Source organism: Macrobrachium nipponense, chromosome 1 (genome assembly GCF_015104395.2).
Source record: "Macrobrachium nipponense isolate FS-2020 chromosome 1, ASM1510439v2, whole genome shotgun sequence".
NCBI lineage: Eukaryota > Metazoa > Arthropoda > Malacostraca > Decapoda > Palaemonidae > Macrobrachium > Macrobrachium nipponense.
Window position 1 is genome coordinate 120,262,665 of NC_087200.1, and position 14,501 is coordinate 120,277,165.

At 38.7% G+C, this 14,501-nt stretch overlaps 1 protein-coding gene across 1 annotated transcript in view; it reads right to left on the reverse strand.

Annotated features, from left to right (window-relative positions):
- The window catches only part of LOC135218923 (uncharacterized), a 40,258-nt gene that overhangs the window by 19,760 nt on the left and 5,997 nt on the right, over positions 1–14,501 (reverse strand). The window contains exons 3-5 of the mRNA XM_064255365.1: positions 12,990–13,038; positions 471–763; positions 50–247 (exon numbers count right to left, since the gene is read on the reverse strand). Coding sequence (XP_064111435.1) covers positions 50–247; positions 471–763; positions 12,990–13,038 — 540 coding nt within the window. The remainder of the gene's footprint in view (positions 1–49; positions 248–470; positions 764–12,989; positions 13,039–14,501) is intronic.

Genomic DNA, 14,501 nt, shown 5'->3' on the forward strand with positions numbered 1-14,501 from the left:
AACGTGGCGGGCCTCGCCCGCCCGTCCCGAGACATGTGGCGGGCCTCACCCGCCCATCCCGGGACATGTGGCGGGCCACGCCCGCCCGTCCCGGGACATATGGCAGGCCTCGCCCGCCCTTCCTGGGATGCGTGGCTGGCCCCGCCCGCATGTCCTGGGACAAGTGGCGGGCCTTGCCCGCAGAGCCCCAGGGTCAAGTGTTAGGCCTTGACTGCACGTCCTGGGACGTGTGGTGGGCCTCGCCCACCTGTCCCGGGACACGTGGCAGGCCACATCTGACTGTCCCAGGACGTGTGGCGGGCCCCACCCACCTGCCCCGGGACGCGTGACGGGCCATGCCCGCCTGTCCCACGGGACGCGTGGTTGGCCCTGCCCACCATGTCCTGGACATGGTTGGTGGGTCCTGCCCACCCATCCAGGACGCGTGGCTGGCCCCGCCCACCTGTCCTGGGACATGTGGTGGGTCCTACCCGCCCTTTGTAGGATGCGTGGCGAGCCCTGCCCGCCCGTCCTGGTACGTGTGGCGAGCCTCACCTGCCCATCCCAGGATGCGTAGCAGGCCCCACCTGCCCGTCCCGGGGACGCGTGGTGAGCCCTGCCCGCCCGTTCCGGGATGCATAGCGGGCCCCGCCCACTCATCCCGGGACACGTGGCGAGCCCCGCCCGCCCATCCTAGGATGCGTGGCGAGCCCCGCCCATCCTTCCCAGGATGCGTGGCGGGCCCCGCCCACCATTCCCGGGACGCGTGGCGGGCCTTGCCCGCCTGTCCCGTCATAGACAACACCTTTGCTTAGTCTTAGAACCAGAATATGCCACTGTCTCCTTCCAATTCTCTTGGGGCTTCTCTGAATCCTTTCAGTTCTCCTGAGGCTTCTCTGAATCCTTTCAGTTCTTCTGGGGTTTCTCTGAATCCTTTCAGTTCTCCTGGGGCTTCTCTGAATCCAATGCTTCTTCTCCTGGCACTCAAACAATCCTGTCATTTTCCTCACGCTTTCTTCAATCCTCCCATCTTCCTTTCCCTTTCAGGAATCAATAAAACTCTTAAGAAAACATTTTAGCATTTTTATTTCCCTGCAACTTCAACTTCCTTCAAGGATCAACAAAACAAACTTATTACAAATAAGCATTAAACTTTCCATACAACATACATTGTCCTCAAATTTTTCACATCTCATCCGTCTTTGTAAGGCCAGCGCCATTCCTTGAAGACAAACAGCTGCTAACTCAGTTTCCAGTTGTCCCTCTCCAGGCGTCTGTTTTTCCCCTGCAGGTTCTTCAGGTTGTAAACCAATTTTTCCTTCTCTCCTCGCAGCTGTCTAACTTCATATTCTAGCTTTCCGTTCCGTTCGCCCTGGAGACCGGTCTTCCTCTCCAGCCACGATTTCCTATCTCTAGAAGGCATGTCAGCTCCTTCCTCTTGAGTTTCGCAGTCTCAACTTCACACTGGAGTCCACACTTTTCCTTCCTGAGGTCTTCCACTTCCTTCTGCAGGCGCTCGAACCTGACCTCGACGTCTTTCCTGCCGGATTCGCGCTTTTCGGTCGCGTCCTTTTGTTCCTGGATGAGCCTCGCCATCCGCGCCACTTCTTCGCTTTTTAACTGCGGGTCTTTCTCCTTCTGTTGTACGAGTTCCTCTTGCCTCTCAACCTGGCTGTTTGCCTCTGCCAACCGCACTGTTAGTTCCCTTATCCTCTCACATAGGGCATCGTTTCTCTCCCCAATTTCCTTTATCTTTTCCATCAGCTGCTATTTTCATTTTCTGTGATCTTGAGGATCTTGTCTTCCAGCTGCCGATTTTCCCTCTTTTCTTGGTCGTTCTCCCTCTTCAGGAACAACGTGTCAGCTTCGAGCGAGTAGGCCCTTTCTTGCCAGGCCTGCTGTTGCAACACCTCCTGAGTGATCTGGATCACACGAGTGTGTTCTTCCCTTCCGCCCGCCTTCTGAATCTCTTCATTGTTGTCGAGCCTCTGTTGCAGCTGAAGAATTATCCTGTCCAAGTTCATCTGCTGCTCTCTCTGGCACCGGATGGTGTCTCGCCAAGCCACAATTCTCTCCTTCAGTTCCTTCTCCTTGGGCTGTTCAACTCCATCAACAGTAGTCAGGAAGAACCTCACCAGTGAATAGGCAGCCACAATAAACAAGATGACTATTCCAAGGTTAGACTTTTCTCTGTATTTCGAGCAATATCTGGACATACCCAGTTCACATACTCTCCTCTCATTCTCTCTCGATTTTTCGTTGATTTTCTATATTCCACGAGAGATATTTCGATTTATCAAAATATAGCAGGAAATATTCTGAACATTTTTTTAACTCTGCCTTGTCTCTTGGTGTTATAAATTGCTGAAATCTCTCTCTCTCACTCTCAGGGATTTTTTTTAGTACGTATCTTCTTTTGTCTGATTCGCTCTCTCTCTCTCTCTCTCTCTCTCTCTCTCTCTCTCTCTCTCTCTCTCTCTCCATGCGGGATTTTTTTGTTAATCTTATCTGTTAAAATAAATTTGGGGATTTTCCTTTATTTACCTTTTTGTCTGTAAGAAAAACAATACTACCTACAGGCGGGCAATTGCAACTTTAGAGAAAAATGGCAATTTTTCTAAGGCAAGTATAATTTTTATTGAATTTTACAGGATAACTAATTAAAAGATACAATTCTAAACGAATTAGCCGAAACATCAAGATATATATATATATATATATATATATATATATATATATATATATATATATATATATATATATATATACATATATATTTATTTATTTATTTATTTAACTACGCAACCATAAACATTTGAAAAAACTATAGGTAAGTTTTAAGATTTTAAATGTATAACATATGGATACAAAGAAAAGATGAACTGAAATTTGATTACATTACATTTTGTCCTACATAAAAGTGAAAAAATTATATAAAGGAGTACAATTTTATTAGAGCATAACTCGCGTTCGTAAACTGAAATGCAATATGAAAACAAAGTAGAAAACACTAACATCCCTATTCCTATTTTAAGGCGAAAATGACACTAGCCATGAATTAGCGCGACTCGACGCGACGCGTTTGGTGTGAAAGCAACCTTAGTAAGACGTTGCATATATGTTTAATATAATATGCAGGCAGCTTTCTGAACGTCGGAAATATTTGAGACTCCTTGTAACACATTAAAAATGGGATGTAAATATGCAATTCCCGATTATTTTATTATTTGAGAACATAGAAATAATAAGAATGGTTTTGAATGAATGCGGTTCAGCGACCATTAATCACCTGGAATCTAAATTCAGTCCCAATTTAGTAACAGGACAAAAGTAAACACACTTTGATTAACCACAAAGTCATTTTCCAGGGAATCCTTCTTATGCGACTGGAAATTCTTTGTACAATTCTGTGACGGACGGTCAATTTGAATCACAGTAGTTTTAAAGAATGTTGTACTCCAATAAAATATGCAGCACTCCTACAGTATTGTGTAACCACACTATATCATCATATTGTTTTAAAACTGAAGATTTCATAGAGATGATGAAAATCTGAATTCCATTTTCAAGTGTTCAGTCACTGACTAATTAATTATGTAGTATACTACCGGATGTTTCGAAATTAGACACCACCCCACTCCACAGAACAAATGGAAAATTATGAAGTTTTCTGCTATAGGCTACCTCCAAGTACATTATCTTAAGTTTCTATTAAGTCATTTTTCATTTTACATTTCTTGTATTTTCAGACTGAGTGATGGAGTTAGATACAGCCATGGCTAACGACTTGGAGGAAATCAGATGGATTGACCGAATCCGGGCTATAACCTTCAGAGAGGCCAGGGATGCTGGCACATCCTTCATTTCACGTTCCTGGATAGCTAAATACATTAAAAGAAATTAATCCTTTGTTAAAGAAACTGGAAAAAAAATCCATATGACTGTCATTGCAAAAAGAGTGAGAATCTTCTAAGGGCTGAAGTCCTTTCTCAGGAGTCAAAAGACATCATAGCTGAGGCATTGGGTAGACCAAGAAAGTCTTTATGTAAATTGGCACTTGAACTAGAAACAAAAAAGGGGAAAGAAGAGAAGTTATAGTGCTGTATATCATGAGTTGAAAAAATCTGGTATCAAGCCATTTCCTGTTATCAGCAAGCCCAACATCCAGGTAGAGCTACCTGGAAATTCACTTGACAAAAAGAAATCGATACCACTGTTTTGAAGCAGCTCCTGTGTCTGAAGAGCCTTGAAACATGGTGCCTTATAATGAAATTTTTTTTTTTCTTCAACGGATAACACATTTTCAGAATTTTTGAGGAAAGGAAATACTCCACAGTAAGCACAGTTTCTCTGAAGTATTCACCATTCCATGACTGTCCTTTTTCGTTGATGATCCACATTAACCGTTTCGCTGTGAAACGGAAAAAAATTCCCAAACATTCAGGAAATTTCACAACTTGGCGATGACCTTATGTGTGTGAAAACATTGGTAGTATCTTAAAGGATTGTGTTGAAGTGCTCACAGTGAACTATGATGGTATACCAAGCCTTGACGACCTGCTAAGAGAGGTGACCGAAGTGCTCAGGGAAATGGAGTTTGAGTCTCAGCTTTTTTGCGATTTACTGAAATCATACCCCTCAAGAATGCAGGCTGTAGTGCAGGCAGATGTAGACCACACAAAATATCAAATACTCAAAGAGAAACTTAAATAAATACCTGTTCTGAATTACTATTGTTTTTGTCCATATCAATTTTAGTTTATGCTGTAGAGGGGGCTGGCTTTAATTTCGAAACACCCTGTATATATGTTCATACAACCGAGTAACCTACCTATCATATTGGATATCATTTCTATCACTATGGAATGCATCCACCTAGAATTCCAGTACCTGTTATTTAGTATAACACTGAACTGTCTTCTCTACCAGAGAGAGAGAAACGACAGTTACATTTGCTTTGAACTTGCTTTGACCTGGTGCATAGTTTTCATCAGTTGAGACACAATAATCCATATTTAAGATATTTAATTATCTAATTAATTTTGTCTTGAGACCACTAAACTAAACAAAAACAAGAAAATGCTGGCACATTTCATAATCATACAAACTCGCATTGTTAAGAATGCAGAAGTCTGTAGAAATAGTTATGTAGGGAATATATTAGCTAGGAAAATCTACTAGTAGAGTTATGGTAGATGAAGGCGAAGGAGAGGTAGAGAGAGAGGTAGAAACTGAACGCAAAATAGGATGTTTGAAAAGTGAGACCCATAAAACCAGAACCTTCGACACAACAAAATGTGAAATTGTGATGAGGCAAGTTGTAAGTGTTGAACCTTGACCCATCAAGTGGGTTGTTACGATGGATCATGGCACCCACTAGGATTCGCCCAAGGGTAGGACCGGAAACAGTAGGCGTTCAAGTTCAACCAATTAAGAATAAATAGGGTGTTCTCCAGTTGAAAAGGAGGAGGGGTCTGATTTATCCTTATTTCCAATTACTTTTTGAAAACAAACTAATGATGACATATGACAGGGAAAAAGTTTTAATCTGTCCTGGGTCCTGAATCAAATATTGGTGCAAATACAATAGAAGCTCAACTTCTCACTGCATAAAGAAAACATAATTTCAGGTCTATTTTAAATGTATTATAATGTAAACAGATATTACTATAGTAATTCGCATCACCGGTGCATCTGATGTCTAGGCCAGTCCCTTACTACGCTCCTGATTGGCTGTTGATAAGCCAATTACGGGGATGGAAACTCTCAATCTCTCTCAAGAGTTCACATAGGCAGGATGTATGTTCCACCTCTCATGAGGGATACGTCTTTCAAAAGCATCCCTCAGGAGAAGTGGAACATACATCCTGCCTATGTGAACGCTTCAGCCCTGTCATTGGCTTATCAGCAGCCAATCAGGAGCTTCATAAGAATCTACTATAGATTGAATAATATGCACTACTAATTTTACTTCAACATAAATGTCATAGATGATATGATAATGGATTGGCGATCTGGGAAGATAGAATACTTAGTCCGCATAATTAAAGTTGCCACTTAATCTTTACGAGTTTTGCAGAGATGCAGGTATATATAATATTAGAAGTTTCATTGTCTATGAAACGTGAGCTCCAAAGATATATTTCTGAAACTCTGGACATTACCTTTGTACATAGCAAATTAATTAAAAGCGAGAATTCTGGCATTGAAAATCCTTCGTTGAAAACACTGAGTATCGCACTTGTTTAGCGTACTACCTACTAGCGATAAAAACTGTATGCCCATAGGAGATTGTGGAGGTAATTGATCACTTGTTTACTGCACCTATTCGTAGGATATGATGATCATGAACTTCGCACATAGGGATTTGAACGATTTATATCAATTTCGTTATATTTAAAGTACATTACTAAAATATATATATAGTATATACATATTTATATATATATATATATATATATATATATATCGATATATATATTCTATATATATATATATATATATATATACATACGTGCGTATATATATATATATATATATATATATATATATATATTTATATATATCTATGTATATATACACATATATACATATTTATACATACATATATACATATATACATGCATATATATATACACATACACACACACATATATATATATGTATATATATACATATATATGTCTATGTATATATATATATATATATATAAATATATATATATATATATATATATATATATATATATATATATATACATAGACATATATATGATATATACATATATATATACATTATATATGTATATATACTATACATACATACATCAAACACACACACACACACACACACACACACTACACATATATATATATATATATATATATATATATATATATATATATATATATATATATATATATATATACACACATATTTATATACATTATATTTACATATATTTATATACATGCACTGTATATATATACATACATATACATATACCTATATACGTATATATATCCATATATATACATATGAGAAGTATTATTTTTACCTTTCTTATTTGTCCCAGATATATTTACAGATAAGTTTGTAATAAGCATAACAGTATTTATGTATCAGTATATAACTCATTAAATCATATAGGAAATAATTTCATAATATATTAACAGATTTATGTACATTAATCATATCACCGTCATATTCTGATAAGAGTCTTAACTTTTATAATATTGCATTTGAATGAGAAATTGTTTAAAAGTAAAAAATATTGCAATTTGTATATGATAAATTTACATGAATGCGCCATGAAGAAATTGCTGCTGAAAATGCAGATGTGGAATCCGCATCGGCATACAAACTTGGGTATCTGCCCCGTAGACTATTTATTCCGCATAGCAGATGAAAATTCCGCACTTTGGCAACACTGAGCGGAAGCTCCCCGGGAGGCCGTGTTTAGTACTAGCCCCTCGGGGATCAAAGTATTATATACACCCATTTTGATATTGTGTGGTCGAAAATTATATTAATAAACGATATCTTCGTGCTACCGTCTACTTTACATTATCACACGGTGTTTGGTAGTAGCACCTATGAGCAGGTGACACGTAGATAAGCCAAAGTAGCACCGAATACTGTAACTACAAACATTTGCTCTAGGCGAGAAATGAAGAACTTTTTTGTATTTTGAGTTTCCATTTCCCCTGTATATTGACAAATCTAAAACGGTTGTTTTGGTAAGGGGCAGCGCACTTATTGAATAAAATTATAATCCCTTCAATGCTTAATGCTCTGCAAACTCCCAGTCATAGTATATTATGTATATAAAATGAAGTTTGGTGTAACTCAGGCTACATGTCGATCTTTGCTCACAAACCGTTCAGACCACAAGATTTTCTTGTCATTCCAAAGTTATTCTGTATACAGTTTCATTGGTTACATTTATTTAAAAATAAATTTATTATGATAACAAAGTAATATCCACGTCCGTCAAGTATTTATAAAAAAAATGTTGTTAACGCTAGAACACGAAGCATGGCTTAGCGAACGCTAGGCCTCTGTTATTGATTTGCCAGCTATTTTATTTTATTGTCCTTCTTTCAATCACACTCTCATTACATATCGGTTAAAATTACTTTGTTATTATAACTGTTATTTATTCAGTTTATGTAAATATCCTTCCAATACCTCAAAAGTAAAAAAAAAAAAATGGAAAAAATTTTGGCTAACCCTTTATGCCGTACATATGGTCCTCAAGACTATGAATGGCAAGAACTACGTGAAGTTTCAAACTTTAGTTCGATAAGTTGAATATCAAAATACTCCCGAAAGGGCCCAATCACAGAGCTATTATAATGCGTTGTAAGAAAAAAAAATCGTAAGAATATGCAAAGTATTCTGTAAAGAAAGCCACATTACTACTGCCAAAAATGTACTAAAATTTCATGTCTTCCTTCCAATGTTCCAGTGGCTGTTTCATCATTCACCTTCCCCCTACAGCCTTAGACAACTGCATTTCATTCCATGTAAGAAATTACCAAAATACCTTACATTCGTATAACCAGGCGATTTTTTGTTTACCTACAGCAAGGTCAAACATCCTGAGTAGATTGTCAGATACAAGCTCGTCTCGTCTTCCGCGTGCTTGCTTTTCTATATTTATCGATATAAATCGTTATGTTTTATGATGTGCATAAGAAGGCGTGAGTTTTTTTTTATATATAAGTATTCAGAAGTATTCTATGAGAAATAGTTTGCATCTTTATCAAAGTAAGCCCGCGATATGGGAAACATTGATTTTCGGCCAATCACGCGCTAGCAATGTCACCACACCTAATACCTACTTTGTGACTAAACAAATGGAATAAAATGGACTATTCTATACTCCTGTCTTCGTATGAAACCGGATATTTCAATATCTTTTAATTGTCTTTGACGCCCATTCTATTGTAATCCGGACAAATTGCTTTCCAGTGATTACCCAAATTCATAGGTGACTATTATTTGGTTTTGGAGATACGTATCAGATATATAATATATTCGAAATTTTATGCAACTAAATATTTAGAAATATCTATATTAATATCAAAACGTAAGACGTAAAAAGCTACATCCCACGAAAATAAATATGAAAAGAGCACAAAGGCTTGACTGACCTTTCATTATTACAGAAGGAGAGAATTTGCCTTCACAATTGTTTTATCTCTTTTTATACTAATAAATGTCAGTCCAGCTGTTGAAGCTTTTGTCGATTACTTCTCCGCTTTCATATTGATTCAGTGCGAATGTAAACTCTCTACACTTTTGTATTTGTATTTTTCTTTCACTGTCAAATTTAACTACTAGTCCAAGGTAAATGTTACTGGTTATTAATAAATTTTTGTGATATTATGATCTAAATAACTTTAAATATATTATAGATGCTCCTTTCTTAGCTTACGTGATGCCTGGTAAACGTAATTCTTCGTAATTAGCTGAAATGAAGCTTTCCAGTCAAGCGATAGATGTTATTTTTTCATAAGTTAATTGAAAACCTGACATAAAAGTTAAGAAATGTTCCACACCGAATATTATGGAACTTTGGGGAAACATTTTGTGTTTCGCGGAACAACAAAAGTGTCATTTAGGAGTTCAAGGAAACAGAGCAGCTAGGCTAAACTGATCTACAAGAGATCTAGCAACCATGCAATACTCGCCTTGACTGAACAAACAGGTTTGCGATCAAGCAATACCGATGACATTACATTTGTGTATAAGCTGTGGGACCATTCGATTTTTCAAACAGATATTTCACTTTGCAGTTGGTTTAATCTTCCAGTGTAATTCAATTACTCAACAGTTGCATTGTTTACAGAAAACCGAATCTGTTCCGTACCATCTCAAATGTTACTTTGTTATTGTTCTAAAACACCTTCTTTGACTTCATCTAAGCTAAGTACTACTGTTTAGACTTCGTCCTATTCATTTCACCTGCGCTTCAGCAAAACTCAGTTGCTGTGGCGTGAGCCTTTATTTATTTATTTTTTTTTATATTTATATTTTGGCTGACCAATTTTTAACTAACCACAAGCTTATTTCTTTATTATTATTATTTTTATTATTATTAATTTTTTTTTCTTTTGGCCTATCACAGTTATCCCATTCGACTGGGTGGTTTTTATAGTGTGGGGCTACGGGTTGCTCCTGCCTCCTTAGGAGTCCATCACTTTTCTTTACTATGTGTGCTGTTTCTAGGAGCACACACTTCTGCATGAGTCCTGGAGCTACTTCGACATCTAGTTTTTCCAGGTTCCTTTTCAGTGGTCTTGGGATCTTGCCTAGTGTTCCTATGATTATGGGTACAATTTGCACTGGCATATTCCATATCCCTCTTATTTTCATTTTTAGGTCTTGATACTTATCAATCTTTTCTCTCTCTTTCTCTTCTACTCTGGTGTCCCATGGCATTGCGACAGCCGTGAGTGATACTTTCTTCTTGATTTTGTCAATCAACGTCACGCATGGTCTATTGACACGTATCACCCTTTCTGTCCTGATACTAAAGTCCCAGAAGATATTTGCTCGATCATTTTCTATCACTCCTTCAGGTTGGTGTTCGTACCCCTTCTTACTGCAAGGTAGCTGGGGTTTCTTGCACAGACCCCAGTGGAGGACTTTTGCTACTGAATCGTGCCTGTTTTTGTACTGGTTTTGTGCAAGTGCCGCACATTCGCTTGCTATGTGGTTTATGGTCTCGTTTTTCATATTACATTTTCTGCATATGGGTGAGATGTTATTCCCATCTATCGTTCTTTGGACATATCTGGTTCTTAGGGCCTGGTCTTGTGCTACAGTTAGCATTCCGTCTGTTTCCTTCTTGCAGTTTTCCCCTCTGTAGCCATTGCATCGCTGGCCAGTTCTTTAGTCTGTCTCATGTACTGTCCGTGCATTGGTTTGTTGTGCCATTCCTCTGTTCTGTTTATCATTCTCCTTTCTCTGTATATTTGTGGGTCTTCGTCTACTTTAATAAGTTCTTCACTGGTTTTCAGACATTGCTCCAGTGCTCTGCTCTTGATGTTGATGCAGTCCTCTATGCTTAGTAGCTCTCTCCCTCCTTCCTTTCATGTTATGTATGGTCTGTCTGTATTTGCTCTTGGGCGTGGTGCTTTGTGCATTGTTATGTGTTTCCTAGTTTTCTGGTCTATGCTGTGGAGTTCAGCCTTTGTCCACTTCACTACTCCTTCGCTGTAGCTATCTGATTACTGGTACTACCTATGTGTTTATGGCTTTCATCATATTTCCGGCGTTGAGTTTTGACTCGAGTATCATCTTAAGTCTCCATTTATATTCTTTCCTGATCGTGGCCTTCATCTCTTGGTGTTATATATCCTCTCCTACTATTCCCAGGTAGTTGTATCCTGTCTCATCTATGTGTTTATGCTATTCCCATCTGGTAGCTTTATCACTTCAGTCCTCGTTACTTTGCCTTTTTTTATGTTGACCAAGGCACATTTTTCTATTCCAAACTCCATCATGATGTCCCAGATACAATTCTTACAAACTGGATTAAGGTGTCGATTTCCTTGATGCTCTTACCATACAGCTAGATGTCGTCCATGAACATCAGATGGTTAATTCTGTTGCTACCTTTCTAGAGTTGGTACCCAGCATCTATCTTCTGTAGTACTTTTGTCATGGGAATCAGGGCTATTGCGAAGAGTAGTAGTGAGTCGCCATGAAAGATCCCTCGCCTGATGCTAACCTCTCCTAGTCTTCTCCCAGATCTTGTAAGTACTGTATTCCAGTTGCGCATTGTATTTTTGAGGAAGCTGATGGTGTTTTCCTCTGCCCCATATATTTTCAAGCATTCTATTAGCTATGAGTGTGTTATCATGTCGAAGGCTTTCTTGTAGTCATTCCGTGCCATGCTTAGGTTGGTTTTCTTTCTCTTACTATTCGTCATTACCATTTTGTCTATCAGGAGCTGGTCTGTTGTGCCTCTACAACTTCTGCAGCCTTTCTGTTGGCTGATAATGGTGTATGTATCCTCTAGATAGTTGTATAGCCTTTCACTGATGATACCTGTTAGTAACTTCCACATTACTGGTAGGCAGGTGATAGACCTGTAGTTACTTGCAATATTTCCCTTGTTCTTGTTTTTTAGTACCAAGGATGTTCTCCCTGTGGTCATCCATTTGGCCACGTGGTGGTTTTTGATACAATGCTGGAGTTGTTCTGCTATTCGTGGGTGTAGGGCCTTGAAGATTTTGAGCCAGTATCCATGAACTTCATCGTGACCTGGGGCTTTCCAGTTAGGCATTTTCTTTAGTTGGTGTCTGATTGTGTGTGTCGTGATCTTGGTGAATCTTTGTTTTATTCTCCCAAATTTTTCTGTCTTGACTTTCTGGAGCCATGGTGCATGTTTGTTGTGTGATACTGGATTACTCCGTATGTTTTCCCAGAGTCTCTTACCCGGTTCAACTTTCTGTGTTTGGCTTCATCCACTGTCTGATCTTTTCCAGCCACTCCTTCCTCTCCCATGCTTCTTCCGTGTTTCATCGTGTGTCGTTGTTTGATAGCTCATCATTCTTGTTGTTTTCTGTGGTATCGTTTCTTAGTACGTCTTCTTGTCCTTCACTGTTGGGTGTTATTTCTCTTTCCCACTCCTCTCTTTCTGCTGTGGCGAGCCAGTTCCTTTTCTCTATGTTCCTTACTTGGTCTGCCAGCCTCCGTTATGTTTCAGGGGTGTTATTTCTCTGATTCAAGATGTTAACCAACCTTCTTCCTTATGGGTAAGTGCCTCTCTGTACGTCCTGAATTCCTGGTTCCGTGGTTCGAGCCCATGAGCAGACGATTTTTTTATAAACTAAAAATGCCCCTTCGGTCGATATATATATATAAATAAAAATATATTAATTCCGAGGTAGAGCGAATTAGATATTAAAGGACATTTGTAGCTTAATGCATGTATATGAATCCCGGTGATATGATAAAATTCATAATATGGCTACGTGCGACAAATGCATTACAAAGCTATTAAGGCCGAGGTGGGTTGATGGTGACTCTAACAGAGAATACCTGAGCGTGACAGAGGTTTGTAGGTGAGAGTCGGTATTACCTTATAAGTCTCATGTTAGCCTTGTTGGTAAGCGCGTCACTGATTGGCTTGAATTCTTGGTTCCATGGTTCGAGCCCATGAGCCGACGAATTTCTTATCAACTAGAAACTTCCCTTTCGGTTAACATATATGAAAATATATTAATTCCGAGGTAGAGCGAATTACATATTAAAGGACATCTGTAGCTTATATATACATGCATGTGTGCCTCTCTCGTATAATGAGTAGATCTCCGATATCCAGCTCATTTTCACATGAGAGCAAATGTGTGAGTAAAGTGTTTGGTAAATTCGGACGACGAAATAAATATCTGACTTAATTTTAGGTATTATAGAGTATATTTCTATGAAACCAAATGCGACTCTGAAATGAACGTTTTTATTTCTGATTCTATATGATTATATATTATTGTCAATACTACTAAGTGATTCCACTGAGACATAAAAATTAGAGCTAGGTAAAGTTGAAACAGTTGGGCAGTTAATTGTGAAGAGACCAAAGGGAATAGATCGAGAGTCAAGTCCAGAAACGAAAGCAGCTGGAAGCTCAAAGGACGCTGGAAAAAATCTTTAGTACTGCCTATAGTAGACCTTATAAGGAATACTGTCAGCATGACACCTCTACGGACTTTTGTTTGGTATATCGCCCAAAATTCATAGTAATAAAAGGGTCATCTTCCTTGTCAGGCCTTAGAGGAGTCCTGCGTTGTGGGTTAATGCCGACAGTGCACCTCGCGCGGTGCACTGTATGCATTACTGAAAGTTCTTTGCAGCGTTCCTTCGGCCCCTACCTGCAACTCCTTTGACTCTTTTTACAGTTCGTCCATTCATATACTCTTCCTTCCTTCTTACTGTCCACCTTCCCCTAACAATTGTTTCATAGTGCAACTGCTTTGAGGTTTTACTCTTGTGACAACTTTCAAACCTAAATACTCTCAATTTCCCTTCCAGTGCTAAAAAGACTCCAAAGGTCCCAAGCGCTTGGCCTAAGCTTTAATATACTCCTTAGGGGAGTCGTATAACCCTGTAATCTTGAAACTCAGATTTCTGTATCATAATTTTTCTCTGCCATTCTGATCCTTTGTGATCTGTATAATAGGAAAGTAAATCCAGTGTCTCCAAGGATACATTTTCATCATGGCGACCATATCACGAAAACAGGGAACACATAAGTGCTCCTTATTCTTCTCTCTTTTTCCATTGATATAAATAATGTCCTTTCTCTGTATATTTTCTAACTGTAATTATTTTCATCAAATAAATAATGAGTCGTATATATCAATTTGTTTTAAAGTAAACTGAAAAAATTATAGCGTCATTTGTTTGCATTCCATCACCGCTAATGTCACCAACATTAACAGCAACCAGAGAGGTTGATCCTGGCGACGTATCCTGTCATTAAGAGGCCCCACATGAAACGTTAT